Source organism: Stenella coeruleoalba (assembly GCF_951394435.1).
Source record: "Stenella coeruleoalba genome assembly, chromosome: 2".
Lineage (NCBI taxonomy): Eukaryota > Metazoa > Chordata > Mammalia > Artiodactyla > Delphinidae > Stenella > Stenella coeruleoalba.
The window spans coordinates 172,425,277-172,448,223 of record NC_137147.1 but is presented as its reverse complement, the minus strand read 5'-3'; the positions used below and the strand labels follow the sequence as shown (position 1 = coordinate 172,448,223).

The window sequence follows — 22,947 nt, the reverse complement described above, 5'->3', positions numbered from 1 at the left end:
CTACCCGCTCTCACGGGTGTCGTGTGTTAGTGGGGATCCAGTGAGACGGGGGAGATATCACTGTCACAACTGGAAAAGGAGGAGCCGAGGTATCAGCTACAGTGCCTCTGGCTCTGACACAGACACTCCGAATTGGCTCAGTCAATACGGAAATGTATTATCTCACATGACAGAAGGTCCAGAGATAGGGGAGGTTTCAAAGTCAGTTGATGTAGTGGCTGGACTATGTCACCAAGGACCCTCCTTCTTCCCGTCTCGCAGGGCTGCCTTTCCACTTGGGATGGAACACCTCAGGATAGAACAAGGTGGCTGCGGGCAACACAATAAGACATGGAAGGTCCCAAGTAAGAAAGAGACCATCTTTACTTGTGCTGCCCTCTTAGGAGGGAAAACATTTTCCCAGAGACATTTGAAGGTTTCCCCTCATGTCTCAAAATCCTGGGTTTGGGCACCTGCCCATCGGGAAAGCAATCAGTAGTAAGGCCGTGGGCTTTACCATTTAGACTTCGTGTGATTACGTGGAGCCCGTCTATTTCAGAGGATCAACCACACATACTGCTGCAGGAGCGTTACAGGCACACGATGGCTGACTTGAAAGAAGTCACTCTTCCTTCTGGGAATCTCTCATTTGCCAAATTTTTTAAAATCTCTGCAACTTTCCTACCTCAATGAGATACTGGTTTTTTCTCTTTTGATGCCTACAAAGCAAGGCTGACGGAAAACGATCAAATCACGTCACACGAGTCATTCTGCGGCCCAAATCCATGCATTTCAAACAAAACTTACCAAAATCTACGAGTTTAACTCCGCCTTCGATGGTTAATAGGATGTTATTTCCTTTTATATCACGGTGGATAGTCTTGTTGTTATGTAAATGCTGAAGTCCCTAGAAGTGGGAAATAAATACATAGTGACTTTTAGAGAAAGCAGCAAAAACACATTTTTCAGATGGATGCATTTATACAAAATCAATAGGAAACACACCACACGTTAAAATTAACAAAGGTTCTTAAATGCTTCACATTGAGTTAGTCAAATCAAAGTATATCATTTCCACTTTGGACTATATAAAAATTCAAAAAAACCAGTGCATACTCCTCAGCCCTTAGCAAATAGTTTATTTAAAATGTGCTGATCTCAACATAAGAAAACATTCTATACACTCATTTGAAATAATGGCTCTTAAAGGAATAAATAAATAAACAATGCCAAATAAAAACCTAACTATTAGTAAAAATACACATTATCTACCTTTACCATAATCTCAGAAATATACCTAGGAGATCAAAACTCAGGTTTCTGTTGACACAAGGAGGGTAGATCTCTAATGGAAAAAAGGAATTAGTTATGCTAAACATTTCACATTTTGCATCTTACTCTTGCATCGATAAATACTAATGTAGTGATGCTTTGCTAAAAATAGGATTCTCACTTTTTATTTAACTGGAACTGCCTCGTAATTAATGCACAAACAATTTAAACCACCTTACCAACAGCGCTTCACGTAAAATATAGGCAATTATGGGCTCACTCATTCTTTTGCCCTTCTTCAGAAATCCTTTCACAAGATCTGTCACTGATCCTCCGTTGCACAGCTATAAAAGAATATTTCAAGATAGATAATAAAATGATATGCCATTTTAAGTACTTGCTATAAAAGGTTTTCTCAAAACGTTTTACAAAACTGTTCTAATTTTTTGTTTCCAACAATTATTCCCATCATCTTTATGGTTTCATAAATGAAATGAAGATATAAACTTGTACTAGTGTACAATTAATTACTGGAACACAGCTTCCATTTGAATTAATTTTTAGAAGAGAATCTGGAGAAGCACTGGGCTTGGCTTATAAATTTAAGGAAAAGAATTATGATTCTATAAATCAGTCTCAAATTTTAAGATCTAGGGCTTAAAGGCATTCTTGATTCCTGATAGTTTAATTAATAGTGCAACGTGACCTCAATCCATGGCTATATACTGTTTCATATGCGCATTAATTTAAAGACATACCTCCCTTCTGGTAAAACTTCAGAGTGTGCTGAAGTAAGGGTTACAAATACTATTTTCGAAAACTGTTTTAAGTGTCATGTTCCCTAGCTCTTCCTCCCTCCACACCTCCCAAGAGTAGAGACAAACAAGAGGGAGGGGCATGGTAGGGGAATTTTTCACATCCAGGTTTCTCTGAAGTTAGGTAACATGAAGTCCCACAGTAAACTTTCAAACAGGCTGTGCATTCTCAGAAGAGACAAACACTGACATTAGCAGTGGAACATGAGAGGGGAGATAACTAGGTAAATGGTCCCAACAAAGCTTTGACCCCGTGATCCCCTAATGTCTGATCCATTAGCGTTTGCTGTCAGCTCTGTCTCTCCCCCCAGGGCTCTGGTCCATGGTCTCCTTGCCCTTACCCTGAACTATGGGGCCTCCTCTGACACCTCAGTGCCTGCAAACTAAGAGCCTGGCATTTCCCTGACTCTACTGACCTAAATGGACGTAGAAAACAAAGGTGAGAGGAAGTGTATTCCTGACACCCTCATCTAAAATACTGAACACATTTTCTCTCAAACTTTTTTCTAACACAGTGATTAGATTTTATTGGATGCCTTAACACTTCTGATACATTATAGATTCGATAATAACAGCTGTGTTGGGCACATTTTTTAAGCTAGCACATTTCTAATCCATTTACATGCATTATCTGTGTATCTCACCACTCTGTGAAATAGGAATTATTAGCATCTCCATACTAAGGATTGGGAAAGTGAGGCACAAAATTGCTAAAAGGTAACTTGGAAAAGATCACACAGTAGTGACAGAGCTAAGACCTCAACTTGGACAGCCTGACTTTAGAGTCCAGTCTTACATTTAATCATGACATGTCATGATCCCCCAAAAGGAGGTCTGGGCTGGCTGGTCGATCTAGCCATCATGTGTAATATTGTTTTTGTAAGTGTGTTTAAAATCTAAACACGAAGTCACAAATGAACACTTAGATGCAACTCCTTTTATAACTGGTGTCTTTCTACATGCAAAGAAAACTTTCATCTTCTACAGGAATCTGTGCAGCCCTAGCACTCCCAAACCAGCATTTTCTTCTGCAGAAAAGGGAACACCTTTTAACTGGATAAGAAGCAGAGTGTGCTGTCCTGACAGCAGAATACAGGGTCACATTGCCTCCTCTGTGGCCCAGCAAGATTAGTTCACAAAATTATTCAAAATTGACTGAAAAGAGGGTTTCCCTGGTGGCGCAGTGGTTAAGAATCTGCCTGCCGATGCAGGGGACACGGGTTCGAGCCCTGGTCTGGGAAGATCCCACATGCCATGGGGCAACTAAGCCCGTTAGCCACAACTACTGAGCCTGCGTGTCTGGAGCCTGTGCTCCACAACGGGAGAGGCCATGACAGTGAGAGGCTCACGCACCGCGATGAAGAGTGGTCCCCGCTTGCCGCAACTGGAGAAAGCCCTCACACAGAAACGAAGACCCAACACAGCCAAAAAAATTAATTAATTAATTAATTTTTAAAAAATTGACTGAAAAGAAATTGAGTCCTTTAAATTGCAGAGCACTTATTTAAAAGAACCAAGTTTTAGGACCAGTTTTTAAATTTCCAAAATTCATTGCAGGGTGACTGAATGGCTTTTCCTATGTCTCCAAAGTGTGGCCTCTTTGCTGCATCTTCTGTGATTGACTATTATGTTAATTCAAGAGTAAACAGCTAGGATCTTACAGGGAGAATAAAGGAGCCATAAAGAAATGTGCAGGACGAGGTTTCCCTGGTGGCGCAGTGGTTGAGAGTCCACCTGTCAATGCCAGAGGACATGGGTTTGAGCCGTGGTCCGGGAAGATCCCACATGCTGCAGAGCAACTGGGCCTGTGCGCCACAACTACTGAGCCTGCACTCTAGAGCCCGCGAGCCACAACTACTGAGCCCTCGTGCCTAGAGCCTGTGCTCTGCAACAAGAGAAGGCACTGCAATGAGAAGCCCGCGCACTGCAACAAAGAGTAGCCCCTGCTCACCGCAACAAAGAGCAGCCCCTGCTCACCGCAACTAGAGAAAGCCCATGTACAGCAACGAAGACCCAACGCAGCCAAAAATAAATAAATAAATAAATAAATAAAATTTATTTTAAAAAAAAGAAATGTGCAGGAAATAAAATAAAAATTGAAAAAAGAACTAATGTGATCATAGAGTTTGCACTAAGAAGTTCAAATACCACTTTCTGGTATCGATTATTTCTTTGACATAGTTATTTTCCCTAACTAGTAAAGTTGAGAATACAGGATTCTTTGTGATATACACTTTAGTTTTTTTTTAAAGTAAGGTATGTTGAGGCATAATTTACATACAATAAAATTCACCCAATTTAGCATACAATTCTGAGTATTGACAAACACATTAGTCATGTAACCACAACCACAGTCAAGATATAGAACAACTCCATCACACAAAAATCTACCCTCCTGTCTCTTTGTAGTCAAACCTCTTCCCCAGTCCCTGGCAAGCTAATCTCTTCTCTGCCCCTATGATTTTGTCTTCGCAGGAATGTCATGTGGGTTGAGTCATAAGGTGTGTAGCCCATTAAGTCTAGCTCCTTTGATTTGGCACAATGAATCTGAGATTCATCTTTGTTGCTGTACATTCCTTCTTTAATGCTATTTTAATGTTAGTCATTCCTTCTTTAATGCTGAGTATTCCACTGAATAGATAAACCACTGTTTGTTTATCCATTCATTAATTGAAAGACTTTTGAGTTGTTTGGCAATTATGAGGAAAACCACTGTAAACATTTGCATAATAGGCTTTTCCATGAATATGGTTTTCATTGCTGTTGGGAATTGTTGGGTCCTATCGGTCACATGTATGACCTTCTAGGTATTTGCTAAACTATTTCCCGAAGTGGCTGTACCATTCTGCATTCCCACTAGCAGTGAACGAGAGTTCCAGTTGCTCCACATCCTCGTCAGCAGTTGACACTGTGACTTTTTAAAAAGCCATTCTAAATGGATCTCATGTGATTTTGATCTGAGTTTGTCTAATTTCATTGACCATCTTTTCATGTATGTATTTGCTATCCATTTACTTTCTTTGGTGAAGTGTTCAAATTTTTGGTTCATTTTTTATTTTTTTTTATTATTGAGTTTTGAGAGTTCTTTATGTATGTTGGATACAAGTCCTTCTCCCAGTTTGTGGCTTGACCTTTTATTTTAAGTGTCTTTTGAAAAGCAGAAGTTCTAAATTTATCATGTTGAAAATTTTACGGAAAGTGTTTTTTATGTCATATCAAGAAAATGTTTGCCTAACCCAAGGTCAAAAAATTTTTCTTCTATAATTCCTTCAGGAAGTTTTACAGTTTTAGGTTCCACATACAGGTAGGTCTATAATCCATTTTCAGTTAATTTTTGTACATTTGTTAGGTATGGATTATATATGGATGCCCAATTATTACAGAACACTTTTCTATTATTCAAAGGTACCCAGAAAACAGAAAATATGACTCTGAATTGGGTTTAAAACCTAGTTACCAACACAAGGAATAGGGTAATCTTAAATGTATACTGTTAAGTGAAAGAAGGCAATTTGAAAATACTACATACTGTCTGATTCCAACTATATGACATTCTGGGAAAGGCAAGACAATGGATCCTGTAAAAAGATCAATGATTAACAGGGTTCAGGGAAGAGAAAGGGAAGAATGACCAGATGGAGCACAGAGGAATTTTTAGGGCAGTGAAACAAGTCTATATGATATTGTAATGGTGGATACAGGTAATTATATATTTGTCAAAATCCATAAAAAGTATACCACCGAGAGTGAACCCTAATGTAAACTGTGGACCTTGGATGGTACTGATGTGTCAATGTAGGTTCATCAGTTGTAACAAATGCACCACTCTGGTAAGAAATGTAGATAATGGGGGAGTCTATGCATGTGTGGGGGCAGAGGACATATGAGAAATCTCTGTACCTCCCTCTCAATTTTTCTTTGACTCTAAAACTATGCTAAAAAATAAAGTCTTTAAAATATCTGTAAAATGTACCACACAGAGAATTAACCCTAATGTAAACTATGGACTTTAGTTAACAATAATGTATCCTTATTGTCTCATCAACTGTAACAAATGTTCCATACCAATGCAAGATGTTAATAACAGGGAAAACTTGGTGAGGGGGATTTATGGAAACTCTCTGAACTTTCCACTCATTTTTTCCATAAACCTAAACCTGTTCAAAAAAATAAAATCTATTCATTTTTTAAAATCTAGCTGCTAACATCAAGAATATTTGAAAACGTCCTAAACTAATAATGAAGGAGCAAAGAAAATTACTCCAAGTTATGTCAGACCCCTTACAGGGTCTTCTTAGAAACTAATTATTCTACTATTTGGCTGCTGCCTAAGCAGGAATAGTGGTTTAATTTTCAGAATGGAAAGGGGTCTTTTGAATGAAACTTCAAGAAGAGGTAGATTAAAACGAAAAAGAAATTATTAAACAGACCATAGGGACCAAATGTCAATAAACCACAAGTTAACTTGTGGTTGACCTCTTCCTAAAGATGCCCGAGATATCACCATGAATATTCTAAATCCTCGTTTAGAATTAGCAACATTTCAAATATGCTCTAGGATGAAATTTACTTTTGTTCAATTAGCATAAAATGCCTTTCATACATGAATAAAGTGAAAAACAATTAACTTTAGTACGTTTGTTTTTAAATGAATGTGAAGGATTAAAATATATTAAAGGAAATGCAAATGTTGAATTAAGCAACAGATCATAAAAAATGAAAATGACCGTTATGTTTCCATTTAAAAAGAACTGCACCCAGAGGAATGAATTGCATCATATTAACCCTATGCAATTCTTAAATCACCAAGATAGGTTAAAAGGGGGATTTGTAATAGGGGACCAGAAAACCCTTAAGTGTAGCTTCGCAGCACAATGCTATAACAGGGCCTTAACGTTCTTTCACTGAACAAAATTGAAGCATAATGTTCTTAAGCCAGAGCTACACTAATGAAAGGACAGAGCAACAGTGAGAATGAATCCTCTCCCTAGGCTGCAGTCAAACATGAAAAAAAACCCAATAACCTAAATCAAAAGGGATGATATTCTCTGAACAAATCATTACAACTCACTTCCAAAGACAGCTTTTATAAGTTTTCAAAATGTATTCTGTCTTCACTGTGTTAGGAGAGATACGAGATTTTTACTCGAATTTCTGGAAAAGGACTACTGACTTCTGCAGTTGGCATTTCTGACTTCTGCTGTTTTTCATTGTTTTTTGTTTATTCTAAGAATGCTCTAAGACGCTTCGCTTAGTCTGACCATATCCCATGTGAGGCCACAAAAGCAGAAACTCTCATTTTCTAACACTCATTCTAGTTTTTACTTTGCTCATTTTATAAAAGCGTTTGAGTCGTTTCATAGAAACCAATTTTTAGCAAACACCTACACGTGAAGTTTTTGGTAACTGTGAGTGTAATGTTATAAGACACGGCTGTATTGCTTGCAGAGTAACTGCACCACTTCACACTGCCGAAGTAATGTGTAAAAGTTCGATTTGCTCCACAATCTCACCAATACTGGGTATTATAAGTCTTTTAAATTTTAGTCATGTTAGTGGGTGTGTACTATAGCTTCATTGTGGTTTTAATTTGAATTTCCGCCCAAAAGAAAGATATTAAACATATTATATATATGCTTTTGCAAGGAGTCCAAACTTTTTTTGCACACTTCATAAGAAATTGGGTAGATGCACTTTGTTAGGTGAAATTTCCATCTATTCCTAGAGTGCTGAGATTATCACAAATGGGTGTTGAATTTTGACACGTTTTTATTGATTTTTTTCTCTTTGATTCCATTAATACAGTGAATTATGATGCAATAAATTTTAATGTTTAACAAACTTATTTTAATGTTTTAATAAAATTGCATTCCTGGGATCAATCCCATTCAGTCATAACATATTAACATTTTTATATATTACTGGATTCAATTTGTTAATATTCTGAGAAAGATTTTTTCCAAATGTGTTCATGTGAAATGTCAGAATGTATTTTCTTTTCTTGTAATATCTTTGTCTTCTTTCGTCAGTATAATGTTGCCCTCATAAATGAGTCAACAAGACTGATTATTTCTTTCTTAAAGATTTCATAGGATTCATTTTTTTCCCCAGAATGACAGTGTGAAGAACTCTGTGGACTCATTCCCCAGTATAACTGGTGAAAATTATAAAAATAAACAATGAGTTAAAGTCTTTGGAAATTGTAAGGGTGTACAGCAAATGAAGTAACATTTAAGAACACAACTAATATTTGTAGTATTTAATTTTGTCCTCTATAGGCTTATTAACTGTACTTTTTCATTTTATTTTTAGTGGTTGCTTTAGCGTTTACAATATGCATCTTTAACTTAACACAGTATGCCTTAAAATAATATTATACCACTTCCTAAGTAATGTAAGACCCTTAAGACTGTACATTTCCATTTTTCCTCTCCTGTCCCTTTGCTATTGTTGTTATACATTTTAATTCTGCATGTAATGACCCCACAAACCATAATTATAATTATGGTTTCAAACAGAGATTTTTTTCTTTTAAAGATACTAAAAAATATAACATACAAAGGTTCTTATTTATCTTTATATTTACCATGGATAATATTCTTCATTTCTTTTTGCAGGTCTGAGTTTTTATATGAAGTCATTTTCCTTCCGCCTGAAAACTTTATTCCACATTTTTATGGTGCAGGTCTCTGACGGTAAATTCTTTTCCTTTGATGAAAACATCTGTCTTTATTTTGCCTTCATTAATGAATAACATTTTCACTGTATACAGATTTCTAAGTTGAAAGGCTTTCAATGTTTTAAATATACCATTCCACTGCACTGGAGGACAGATCAGTGATCACGCTTCTCTCTGACCCCTACATGTCCTCTTGGTGCTTTTGTAACGGTCTCTTCATTATTAGTGTTCAGCACCTTGTTTGTGACATATCTTAGTGTGGTTTTCTTTGTTTATCCTACAAGAGGGATTTTGAGCTTCTTAGATCTGTGACTTTTTAGTGTTTACCAAATTCAGAAAAATTGCAGCCATCATTTATTTAAATACTGTATCTCTGCCCCCCCACCCCGCCCCTGTACTGCTCTTGGACTGAAATTACACACCGTTTAGAATACTAGATAATGTCCCATAAGTCGCAGGGGTCTTCCTCCCTTTTTTGTCTGTCTGTGCTCAGTTTAGACAACTTCTATTTTCCGGTCTTCAAATTCACTGATCTTTTCTTCCACATGTCTAAGCTGCTGTTAAACTCAATACTATATATTTTTCACTACAGATACTGTATTTTTCTATTCTAGAAGCTCCATTCAACTCTTTTCTATAGTTTTCATTTCTTTCAACATTATGTTCATGTTTTCCTTTTGAAATCCTTGAACGCTGTGATAATAGCTGTTTTAAAGTCTTTATCTGCTAATTCCATTATCCTGGTTATTCCTGGGTCTGATTCTTTTGACTGATTTTTATTCTGATAATGGGTCACCTTTTCCTGCTTCTTTACATATCTAATAATTTTTTATTAAATGATGGACATGACTAATTTTACATTTGAATGTTCAGATCTTGTTGTCTTCCCTTAATGAATGTTGAATTTTGTTCTGTCAGGCAGTTAATCTACTTGTGGACCAACCTGAACATTTCAAGCCCTGTTTTTGAACTTCTTATGGGAGGCCAAGGGAAGTTCTTATTCTAGGGTGAGTCTAGCCCTTCCTTTAATGCATAACCCTTCTGGAGGGTCTCTACTAAGTGCCTCAGGGGTTCAACAAAGATTCCCCAATTTGGCTGATCAGAACTCAAGCATCTCCCAACCCTGCACAAACTCCAGCAGTTGTTCAGATTACTGCTTTTCAGTAATTCTTACCCTAATAATTGTTCTTTGCCCAACTGCCTGAAATCTTGCCTTATACATTTCCAGCTTGGTTTTCAGTAAAAGACTCAAGGGAACCCCTATGCAGATTTCTGGAGCGTTTTTCCTGCTTAACTCTCCCTTCTTTGAAAATTCCAGCCACTTCTGCCTTCCCAATCTTTTCAGTTCAGCAAGATCGCTGTGATCTCCTTGGGAATGTCCTCCTTATGCCCGTGGTCTGGAAACTGCCTCCAAGATTAAAGATGGGATAATTGTAGTGTTCCTCTTGTTTATTTCCTTTTCTCAATGTCACAGTCTTAAGCTGTCTCTTTCCCAGTGTTTGAAAATTGTTGTGTTTTTAAAAATATATTTTATGCCATTTTCTAGTTATTTATGGTACAGCCACGCAGTGATGCAAGTTACTGTCATGGCCAGAGCAGAAGTCCCAGATTACTTCTATACACGCTGAAATCTGAGAAGCTCTGGCGGTGTTTTCCAAACTTTCCTTTGATAAGAATCACCTTAGTGCTTGTTTAAAAAACTAGTTTCCTAAAACTCATTCTTGGAGTTTCTGCTTCAGTGGGTTTGAGATGGGGATGATCCTTATCAGAGTATCTGGAATATATATTAAAGAACAAAGGTACCACAAGTGTCCTGCTTTTTTTTTTTTTCAGGTGGAGGCTTAAAATGTTACCTACTCAGCTAGGCCTTCTTTCACCTCTCTTTTCGTAAAGGGTCTTCTTTTTCATTCTTTATTAGCACCCCATTTATATTCTTCATAGTATCAATAACAATGTGTAATTATTTAATTTGTCTATTTAGTTTTAAATCGTCTTTCCGCACCATTAGACTCTAAGCCCCAGGATGACAGTTTGTCTTGTTCTCCACTGAATGCCCAGAACCTACCAAAATGCCTGGCCCAAAGTAATAGATAATATTTATGGAATTAATAAATGACTGGATGAATAAACTTTAGTCCTAGACACTTACGCATGCACGCACGCGCACGCGCACACACACACACACACACACACACACAATGACAGAGGCCATCTTTTCACAGCCACTATGGCTGAGGACATACTGGACAAATAGACTCTGAGACAGAAGACTGTATTCCTCAAGTACTTAAGGTGCTGCTGTCCGGCCAACCAAGAAAGGGTAAATTACAATTTTGCCCTTCGAGCTCATCAGTAGAAAATGCTTAATACCAGACTGATTTAACTCAATTTTGACTCTGTTTTTTAGTCTCCTGATTTAGTGATAATCAGATGCAGAAACCTAGCGACCTCCCCCGAGCCCCGCCTACATCCAGCCCCTGATCCTCCACAGGAGATGCTAGGAATTAACGGAAACACTAAGCAAAAGAGGTATGTACATTTTACAAAGCAGGTCAGTCAAGAGATATGATAGCAATAAGCAAAAATTAATATAAGTCTGGTATTTCAAAATGAAGCATAAGTTAAAAAAAAATACATCAGTTCTCCCTTTATGCTGACATCATTAGGAAAACCTAGAATACTAAGTAACAATAAAAATTCCCAGAGACATTTTGCAAAAAAAATCAGTTCCCACAAAAGAAAACTTTCTACCCCTTCTCTCCTTAGGTAGTTTCATTACAAATGTGTAACTGGAATTTCAGAGAGCTAGCAACTAGTGCTCTTCTCTATGTCCTGAAAATGAATATACAGAGAATTTAGAAGGAATTAGTTCCTAAACAGAGGCCTGTATATCATTAATGCTCAAAAATTTATAGTGTAACAAAATGAAAGAAAAAAAACAGGAAGAAGAAAAATTGTATCACGCTGAAAGCAATAATTCAAAAATCACAACTAAATAACAGAAAAAACAGACTATCCAGTAAAATCTGAGCAAGTAATCCCCTTCTTAGAATTTCAATTCTGGATCGAAATATAAATAAAATGATTTTTCAAGATGAGAAACCTCTGCGCAGGAGTTTGTCTAAGCTGGTACGGTGCCCCCGGCACATGCCAGGATGATAACAAGGGATATTACTGATGGCTCAGCCCCTCCAGGACACACCTTCTTTATGTAGATTCACATCAGAAGTCTAGCACTGTTAGCATGACTCTCTGGGTAACACCACAGCCCCTCTTTGGCCATCCTTACCCTCATGCAGAATAATTTATTGGGGCTTTATTATGATAAGAGGCATAATTAGTAGTCATTTTGTAGAATAAAGTATTTATGCCACAAGCCAATTTTCTGAAAGTGCCTCTAAAGCAGCACCTGCACCATTCATGTTTATAAATCAGGTAATTGTACATCTAGCCACTTATGTGTATATATAATTAGTCTAATTTGCATATGTGCAAATCAATTACCTTACATACAGTTTGCCAACTTCTTGCTTTCTCTGTGTTTTTCCCCCACTTTGTGAGTGCAAATAGGTCAGATTCCTGAAATACTATTTTAATAAATTACCATTTACTCTTTTTTCTCAAGCCTTTTAGGGATATTTCCAATACCTCCATCTGATAATAAAATATAAGGACAAAGTTCAAAGAAGCTGTTAAGTCTCTGCTGATTCATTATATCAGGAAGCCACTTTGCTTGTACCTGATGTTCCAAAAGTATTTTAATCAATCTTTTCTGCTCTCTCAAAAGAACATTTAACTATGACCTGGAGTCTCCAACTCACACCTAACTGCAAGTGATTATACTGAGAAATGACAATATAATTAGAATAGGAATTTGTTAGGCATAAAAGACAGCGAATGATCTCATTCAATATTTTTAAACTCTGGGCAAAGATCTGTACCTTGTGTCCTTGCGCATTTAGGCCTACATTAGGCAGAACACCTGTATCTTCAAATGCTAATTTTCCAATGATTCAACAAGGAAAAAAATTAAAGATGCATTACTGAAAATGTTCTGAAGGATATAAATATACAAAATTTTATTCAAGACTGCATTAAGGATTTGCAGAGCATCGCATCTCAAATACACAAACACAAATATGAAGTAAATTCTTTACAATTCACCATTAATTTAAGGCAAAATGGTTTAAGTTCATAATTTATATTCTATTACTTAGGTAATTATGTTGAGATGAGTAAAAGTTTTGCTTTGTTTTAATGCATGATTTAACTAAAACTATAAAGCTATCTTGAACTAAACTGAGAAATACAAAATAATTGTACAAAATAATTCTGAAATCATAATACAAAATAATTCTGAAATCATAATAAATTGCCTACCTTTGAAGAACACAACTGGTTATTTAAAATTTTTTTTAAACTTCTATAAAATAATGCACAGTTTCAGATTCTGAGAAGGTTCTTGAAAATTCTATTTTACAATTTTGAAAGACTCTGGTTCAATTAAAGGTGGCAGATTAAACATATACATTTATTTCCTCTCACATGTGAATCTCCATTAAAATGCTAGTAAAGGAATAAAAAAGTATAAAACCACAAGAGAAAAAAGAACAAAAAGGGAGAGAAGTGGAGAAGAGATCACAACAAAATTTTTCAACATGGCACGCAGATGACTGAGTGGTAACTGAGCAATGCAGAGGAAGCCACAAACTGAAGTGCTAGCTGGGGGCTATTTTGAGGTCACCTGAGCAGATTAACCCGGACAGGGCAAGGTAAGAGTGAAAGTGGAGGAGATGGGAGGGGAGGGGCAGAAAAAAGGGATCCTTTGGGGGTCTCTCATCAAGACTTGACACCCTCTTACCCAACATACAAAATATCAACATCCAGGAGCCTGCCTGAGCATCACACACACACATACACACACACACACACACACACACACACACACACACAGAGATGGGGGTTTTGTTCCTTAGAAAAACTGAACTGAATGGACTCAAGATCTGGTGACATCAGTAGCATGGATAACGGGAGCAAGGCACATAACTACATGATGTGCGAAACAGAGAAGTAACCTGGGAAAGAGGAGGCCAGGGGATCCAGAAACGGTGGATTCCACCCAGGTGAGCAGCAGAGAGATATCAGAGGTCAGATACCTGGCAAACCTCCAGAATGGAGCAGGAGGGCATAGGGTTCCAGAGGTGCAATTAATAATCGTGCCAAAATTCAGAATACGGATTAGGAAATGAAAGAGTAGAGAAGTTCGGCCATCTATTCCAGGTACTGCGATCAACACAGCAAAAGCACAGACCTACCTGCTCAGGACAGGGTGGTACCACTAACCTGGATCTACACTAATATTGTTCTGTATTATAAGCCCTCTGGTTCTACTTGCTTTTTATTAATCAAGTGAATGTATTTATTTTTAAAAAGATAAAAATGATTAAGTCTATCTGAAATTATATGAACCGGAAAAATACGCTAATTTCATAAATAATATTGTCAATCATTTTAAACATATAAAAAAAAAGATGAAGGAAATATGTTCAGAGGTAAGAGTGGTTCTTTTTATAGTTTCAAGTATTTTCTAAAATGATCACTACTTGTAGATTCGTTTAAAAACCATAATAGAAAAAATATAAAGTATGGAGACAATATAATTTATAAATGATTACTGTGCAGGAAAATCAATGGCACATTCTAAAAAGAAACAGAATAATCAAATGTTAATGAAATAATGTGAATACAAGACACAGAGAACAAACCTGTGGTTGTCAAGGGGAAGCGGGGTGCAGAGGAGAGATGGATTGGGAGTTTGGGATTAGCAGATGCAAACTATTATATATATAATGGATAAACAACAAGGTCCAACTGCACAGCACAGTAAACTATGTTCAATATCCTGCGATAAACCACATGGAAAAGAATATGAGAAAGAGTGTATCTATCTATCTATAGATAGATAGATAGATAGATAGATAGATAGATATAATTGAATCACTTTGCTTTACTCCATAAACTAACATTCTAAATCAACTATACTTCAGTTAAAAATATAAAATAATGTGAATACAATAAATAGATGCTGTTAAGGTGAACAAATAAAGGTTTTACTAACCCTGAGTTTGACAAGAGCAGCTTTTAAAAATTTTTATAAATTTTATTGGAATTAGTGATTACTTCACCTTGAATAAAAATACTCAATGAAAATCAGGAGAAACACATTCTTACATTCTTCTACGACTGGCAGTTACCTTCGTGGGGCACCTTCCAGTACTCCTGCATTAGAGAGAACTGTCCCAACCTATTCTCAGAAATTGAAAAGGCAGACTCCATAATTTCCCTTTGGCAACTTATTCAATATTCAACACCATTTCTAGGAAGGTTTTTCCCTATAAATGTAAATACAGTTGCCCCTCCGTATCCACGGATCACGCTGTTTGAATCCAACTACGTGGAACCCACAGATATGGAGGACCCACCGTACCTGCTTCTGTAGTTTATGTCATTAGTATTCAGTGAAGCCAGAAGAAGAAATCAGCAGCTCGCCATTTTTGTCTAATGAAGCCTCAGGTACATTAATTTTCTCTCATATCATAGCACCTGGCACTGAGCCTCTGTCACGTGTTATGTTAAACAAAATATGGATGAATAAATAAAAATTATAGTGAAGTCCCTTTATAACATGTTCTTCTGAAAGAAAAATAATCCTGGTTTCTTTAGTCTTTTATTGTGGAAACATTTACTTTTATTGTTTTTTTTTTTTTTTTGTCTACACAGCGTGTGGGATCTTAGTTCCCCCACTAGGTATCTGACCCATGCCCCCTACAGTGGGAGGGCGGAGTCTTAACCACTGGACTGCCAGGGAAGTCGTGAAACATTTTCTTTTAATCTTTAATTAATTTTCTTTCATTTCCCCATGTTTCTAAAGGTGGCAAGACCAGAACTGGTCATAACATTCTACAAAGGATGTGACCAGCCAGGAACATATGAGAACTGCTTTACGGGGTCAATGTTACATAAACATTAAGTCATTCCAAGACCACACTGCAGGGGTTTCCCTGGTGGTGCAGTGGTTAACAATCCGCCTGCCAATGCAGGGCACACGGGTTCGAGCCCTGGTCCGGGAAGATCCCACATACCATGGAGCAGCTAAGCCTGTGCGCCACAACTACTGAGCCTGCACTCTAGAGCCCGCGAGCCACAACTACTGAGCCTGCGCGCCTAGAGCCCGCGGGAATAGAGCCCGTGCTCCACAACAAGAGAAGCCACCGGAATGAGAAGTCCACGTGCCGCAACGAAGAGTAGCCCCCGCTCGCTGCAACTAGAGAAAGCCTGGGTGCAGCAATCAAGACCCAACGCAGCCAAAACTAAATAAATAAATTAATTAAATAAATTTATTTTAAAAAAAAAGACCACACTGCAAATTTCCACATGTAAACTAATGTTGAAACACTCACCTCAAGAACCAGCCACAGCTTATCTCCATTTATTTTATCCTTCTTAAAGTACATGCCATAGAATCTGACCACATTAGGATGGTCAGAAAGTGCTTTTAAGATGTTGTACTCTGCTTCAATCTCTTCATCAATATCCTAGTTTCAAAAAGTCATGGGGAGACAATGGTGAGAAAAACATGAATGAAGTCAAAGAAACAATTTAGACTACCAAATGTAGAATTTTATTTTGTCAAAGCAAGGTCAGAATAGTTTTTACTGCACTCAGTACTATGTATTGAAACTTCTCATTACACTGCTTAAGGGGAGAGACTGTGATTTTCCCGCTAATCATATATATCTCTAACTACATTTAGTTCGTTGAAAAGGAATAAATAAGAGGCTATTTTTGTGTGCAATGAGAAAGAAACGTATATGGAGAACCACCTAAGATGATCTTCCTTTCTCTGTAGGCAAAGCCATTTATTTGAAATGAAAACTTTTAGCTGGTTCATTTTGTTTCTTTGAAGTACAGGATATTCGAAGGCTATCAAAAACTAGTCATACATGCAATGAACTCCTACCTTTCCAAAAAAGTGAAAGAGTTAAGTTACATAAATTGGCATACAGCCTTTAGTTAGCTAAAGGCCCATTCCCCAGAAGTAGAATAGGTTGTTATCCCATCAGTAAAAGTGCAAACATGACTAGGTACTTAGTCATGTATCTAGGAAAATCACATATACATGAAACAACTCACAGAGTCATAAATAAGAAAAAGACTTCTAATATTTTACGGTAACATTTAATGTCCACACTGTTTTAAGACAGAATCATGGAATCAGAGAGCTGGAAAGAATTTCAGACCAGAGCTCTAATTTGAGAGGAAGAAACTAAAGCTCAGGGCAGTCAGGGTCACAGGAGCTGGTTTGTGTGAGATCCAGGACTAGCCTACTGCCTTCCAGTACTGCTCATTTCCTCCCTACCTTGGAGAGAAGATTATTAGTTCAAAATCCATAACAGTGAGACCCTTTTAATAAAAAGTTTTAAAAAAGCCACTCTGCAAAATGCCTGGGTGCATCTAAATTTATTTTATTAAGATTATAATCTTCTGGTTATAAATCTTTTTTATTTGACTTGTGGCATGATGAATGAGAGTAAATAAAGAATTCTTAGGGAAATACACAGGTACTGTGACAAGAATAACAGCAGCAAAAGAACACATTTCATACTGTAGTTATGAATCTACATGTTTCATTTAAGCAATAGAACAAGACATGATGTATAAGGTTAGCAGTCTACCAAACACGAGTAGATTATGAAAGAATAACGGCTACATGTATTCACAAGCCACTTGTTCTTGTCCACAAAGAAGCAGAGGAATGGGAGAGAGACACTGATTATGGGGCGATACATTGGGATCAGTCTGGAGCCCTTTCTCTCGCCACCATGGACCTCTACCCTTAACAGTGAAGACCAAAGGACAGACCCATAATTGCAAAGACCAGAGGTACAGTTACTTTGGTACAGCCTAATTTGTGTCTCTCTTCCCTCAGTTTGAATGGTAAGAACTTTCCAACAGGGGAACATGAACACATGCAGCATCAGTGAAGCCTGGTCACAGTGCTATTTATTTTTTTCCCTCCAGTGTATCTAATTTACTACTTGAAAAGAAACCCCACCTTCCCTCTCCTCTGCTCAAAGATATATGAAACTATGTAGTTATCATGGATTTAGCAGAAATAAACTATCAAAAAAGAAAGAGCAACACCAAGGTGAACAGAGGCCCAGGGGCAGACCTTTTGCAGAGTCCTACAGTTTATGAGCGTAACAGCGGTGACGAGGACTCTGATGCCCTCCCCACACACATCACGTCATTTCCATCACACGGCACTCCCATCACGTGTGCAAGAGCTGAGTAATTGGAGAAGTTGCTCTCAGTAGAGGTTTGGGGATTATGGGATCACTGAGCTTATTCTAGCTCCCCCCAGGTGCTAGGGGAGAGCTACGTATGTCCCAGTAGCTGAAAATACTCCCCAATGTCCAGCTCTCACTCCCAGAAAGAAGAACCTCATCCATCTCCTCATGCTCTTAAAGGCAAAGAAAGACGAGTTTCCCTCATCACAACTGGATTTCCCCAAAAAAGCAAAGGAGGAGCCCATTGGGGCACTGCTGAAAAAGAGGCCATGTGGACTGACCAGGACATTCAATTTTTCACAAGGAACCTCACCCTGGTTATAAAGGAGCATCATTTCTGCTCTGGAAACACTTAAGTAAACCTGAAAATTAACTTCCCTTTTCTGAATGAAATTTAATTTAAAAAAGATTTCTGGTTTGGAATAAGAGGAATTCTGCCTGAAGCCTAAATGAACACAGGAAGAAAAGGAGATCTGGTACAGACGATATTTTAGGATTACTTCTAGACCCATAAATCTGTATTCTGACAACACTTTGAAATCTAAAATAATATTAAATCAACTGTTGAGCTGTTGAGAGTTGTATTATTTATATACTTATTTGCATTACATATTTATTCTTATATCAAGTATTTATTGTACCTTATTATATATGTTAAGCATATAAACAAGGAACCTCTAACAAGTAGACTTTTTTTTTAAAACATTTTCTTCAAATTGTAACTGACATTGTGATAAATAAATCAAGACAAGATACCTAGAGACTTTTTAACTGTTTAATACAGATTTTTTTTAAAAGTTACTCAGCAGGAAAAAAAAAAACCAATGTGACTTACATGAATCGGATCCAGAATTTTGACTGCTGCCTTTTGGCCATTTTTCTTATTCAACACTTTAAAAACTTTTCCATAAGTTCCTTTGCCGATTGTTTCAGTGATTTCCCATGTATCAGAAGGATCGGGAAAGTTATCAAAGATGATTGTTTTTCCAATTAATGGAAGCATCTTAAAAGTTTAAATCACTGGAGAGAAAAAGCACAGAGTTTCATCTACATTTGATTGGTGATATTAAATGGCACACATAAACTCACGGGAAATTATCTAATATTTTCACTGATATGGAAAATACACAGCAGTAACCAAATGTACTGAGAGTCATGGAAAAATTTTAATTTCAATTCTTTTTTGCAAACAAATGAATATGAGTTTAATAATGCTTTGTAAGCAGGGCTTTCCATGTTTAACACAGTTCCACTTTAATTGCTACTAATTATTTTCAGATTAAAGTAAGAGGCACATATTTAAATCATTTTGATTTACTGCTTTATATGAACCTTAGAGATGATAAAATTCCACCTCTCCATCAAAGCAAGTCCCACACTTTAAAATGATTGTGTTCTGTATCACTGGTCTATGTAAATAAAACCCAATGATCGGTCCCCCACTGCTTTTAGGATGAAATTTCTTTCACATAAACTACCAGGTCCTTTAAAATATGGCCCTTGCTTCATTTCCTAGCCTCATGTCTCAACACCTCTTCCCTCAGACACTACAAACCAGCCACTTGGGATCCCTCAGGTCATTTCTTTCTTGCTTGAGGATCTTCATATACACTATTCCCTCCCACTTCTGTGGTTTCTTTGCTACTACTTATCTTTTCAGATGTTAGCTTAGACGTCATTCCCTCCAAAGGTGACCACTCTCCATCCCATTTGGGTTGCGTGCCCACCTCTGCACTCCAAGACCACTCTGAACCCACCTTGACCTGATATGACTGTATGCCCAGCACCTGGCACAATGCTGAAATAATTAGGAGAATATGGCCAATAAGGTCAAGTGATTTTTAAAGAGATTTTATACATAACCTAAGATAAGATCTCCCAAGTAAAGCTTTTAGCCTTTCATGTTCCCCTTATATTACATTCAACCGTTTCTATAAAATTACAAAGGAAAAAAAAAAGGAACAGAAAGAGAAACCAGAACTTGTAGCGGTCCTCAGAATTTTTCAATTATCTGTGCAAAACCTCCCTCTTTTCGATGTTAAAACGTTGATGCCAAAAAAAAAAAAAAAAGGTTGATGCAGTTGTGCTTGTATGTGTATGCATACACATAGAAACACATCTATTAATAAATGTGTTAATATTACATACTAATATTAGCCCATGAAATTCACTTGTCTGACCACAACTTTCAACTTCATTTAATCCACCAATCCACTGAGTCCTCGCTTTCTTTATATCCATCAGATCTCTTCAGTCTTCATTCCCTCTTCATTTTCTCCTTCCCCAGCATAAATTCTACAGCTTGAATTATTATCACTTCCTTGCAAATGCCCTCAGCACTCTTGTTCTTCTCTTTCTCCACCACCAGTCTCCTGGGGTTGAGAAACCAACTCTGGTTAAACTCTGCATCTTCTTCACACCTATGCCTGTAGCTAGAGAAAACCACACAACTAGGCTGTATCGTTTCACTTTAAATTCAGGATAAGAAACTTGCAAGTAGACCCTCAATGCTGCCCAGCAATTCTACTGCACTTCCCTGGTTTGTATATTCTCTTCTCTCTGGGGTGATCAACTATTTCACAGTGATCTGTGTCCTCAAATTTCTCTCTCCTCAAACTGTTCCCTCTTTGCTGTCCATCGCCTCCCACAAAATTTCCCAACTGACGCCCTCATTTAATAATTAAGTGACAGGGCTTCCCTGGTGGCGCAGTGGTTGAGAGTCCGCCTGCCGATGCAGGGGACACGGGTTCGTGCCCCGGTCCGGGAAGATCCCACATGCCGCGGAGCGGCTGGGCCCGTGAGCCATGGCCGCTGAGCCTGCGCGTCCGGAGCCTGTGCTCCGTAACGGGAGAGGCCACAACAGGGAGGGGCCCGCGTACCGCAAAAAAATAATAATAATAATTAAGTGACAAAATGGAAGCATTACTAAACTTAATCTTATCTCAGAAACTACAAACCAACACGCATCAAACACGAGGAGTTCATTCTATTTGTCATCAGTAATTGCTGTTTGGCCTCAGTCTTTTTCTTCTGTTCCATCTCATCCATCATATCTCAGCTCAAATATAACATTTGTAGAAATGTCTTCCCTGTATATTTTATTCCTCCATCAAAATGTACGCTACAGAGGGTACAGACTTTGTTATTTTTACCGCTGTATCCACAGTTCCCAGAATGATGCCTAACACATTGCAGACAATGAGTAAATGCTCGCTAAATGGGCAAATGTTTATTTGTTTACCTGTTAATTCTGAGAACTGAGATCTTATCTCTCTTGTGCACTTACAAATCTTACAGTGCCTCACTCTGTGCCTGGCATATAGTAGATGTTAAATACATAGCTGTAGAATAAATGAATCAATATGGTTCTTCCAAAAAAGTTGTTAAATGGGAGAGAGAAATAAGGATTAGGAGGAGCTGAAAAGAATTTGAAAATCTAAACAAAATAAGCATCATATTCTGATTCATTATATTTAAGGGGACGTCATCCAGTAAATGGCTATGAATGCCTGCTGAAAATTACACCACTACATAAAGACACACTTATGAACAGTGCTTACATCACTACATAAAAACACACTTATGAATAGTTCTTACAACACTTAATCCTTAAGAAATTTGTGCTTTTGATCCGAAATGCAAAGAAACAAGTAGGAGGTAATCAGTAGTAATCATCCACTTTAGTGATTTCATAATCAATCGCAAGATAACTACTTTGTACATCTAGCTACCTGAGTCATGCAAATAAGCATTTATGCCATCCACATAAGGTAAAATTTAGACCAAAAGACCAAATTAAATCTTATTAAATGCCTGAAGTAGGAGTTTTCAACCAGGAAAACCATTCATTTTATGGAATATTGCCTTTTCAGTGGCAATGTTATTGAACACTATTTTAATTTCTGCTGTTTTAATATTAGGGATTAACTGTTGGTCTTTAAATATACAGGCATATGAATTCAGTTAAAATCGACTGAACACCAAATGTGTGCAAAGTATTTTAGAGTTTTGGGGATACAAAGATAGGTAACTTGTGGATAGATAAATAAATATGTAACTATATTATGAAAAGTGATAGGTAACAGAAATAGGCATGAAGTGCTATGGTCGCCCAGGTGAAGAAGCAATTAATTCTGAAATATCGTGAAAAGATACAGAAATTAGCAGTACTAGAGCTGGACATTAAACAAGAACAGGAATTTATCTAAAATAATTTCCTCTTTAACAGTTCATAATAAGACAAATATTTAAAGCAGTGCACTGCTACATTATAAAACAAGAATCACAAAATGACAAATGCACAGCCATTTTGGAAACTGAATGCACTTAGTTAAGTCCCACTTAAAACAAACAAAACTTTTAGGCAAAAGAACACTAAAAAGACTTCCCCAGAATTAAACAGTAAAGAATTTCAAGAATTAGAATAGAAACAAGCCTTATGACTCCTACACTACACTTTTCAAATACACAGTTGTTTATTCTTTAAGAATAAAATAAAATGTCACAGTTAGTAAACAACTATTTAATGATTACAGTAAATTGCATTCAACATAGCAATGTTTATATTTTTTCTAGTCTTCAGCACCCAAAGAATAAAAAAAAATAATTCTACCTCATAAAACTAAAACAAATAATTGTTCTTAATTATATGATCATGTAATCTAAAGAATTACTTTTGACATATATATATATGTATATATATATGTATATATATATATTTTATATTTATATATATATATTTTTTTGACATATATATATATATATATATGTGTGTTTCAAGAAATTGAAACTCTTGTGATTGCTGGTGGGAACGTAAGTAGTGCAACTGCTGTGGAAAATGACATGGTGCTTC

The 22,947-nt window shown here is 37.0% G+C and overlaps 1 protein-coding gene across 5 annotated transcripts in view; it reads right to left on the bottom strand.

The window, feature by feature from the left end:
- MYO3A (myosin IIIA) overlaps positions 1-22,947 on the bottom strand; it is a 176,919-nt gene that overhangs the window by 145,752 nt on the left and 8,220 nt on the right. For all 5 annotated transcript variants that reach the window (XR_013827377.1, XM_079915200.1, XM_079915197.1 and 2 more), the window contains exons 3-6: positions 18,931-19,115; positions 16,206-16,340; positions 1,491-1,595; positions 787-886 (exon numbers count right to left, since the gene is read on the bottom strand). Coding sequence is in view for 4 of the 5 variants with exons in the window: in XM_079915200.1 (XP_079771326.1) it covers positions 787-886; positions 1,491-1,595; positions 16,206-16,340; positions 18,931-19,098 (508 nt within the window). In the remaining variant the exon portion in view is untranslated. The remainder of the gene's footprint in view (positions 1-786; positions 887-1,490; positions 1,596-16,205; positions 16,341-18,930; positions 19,116-22,947) is intronic.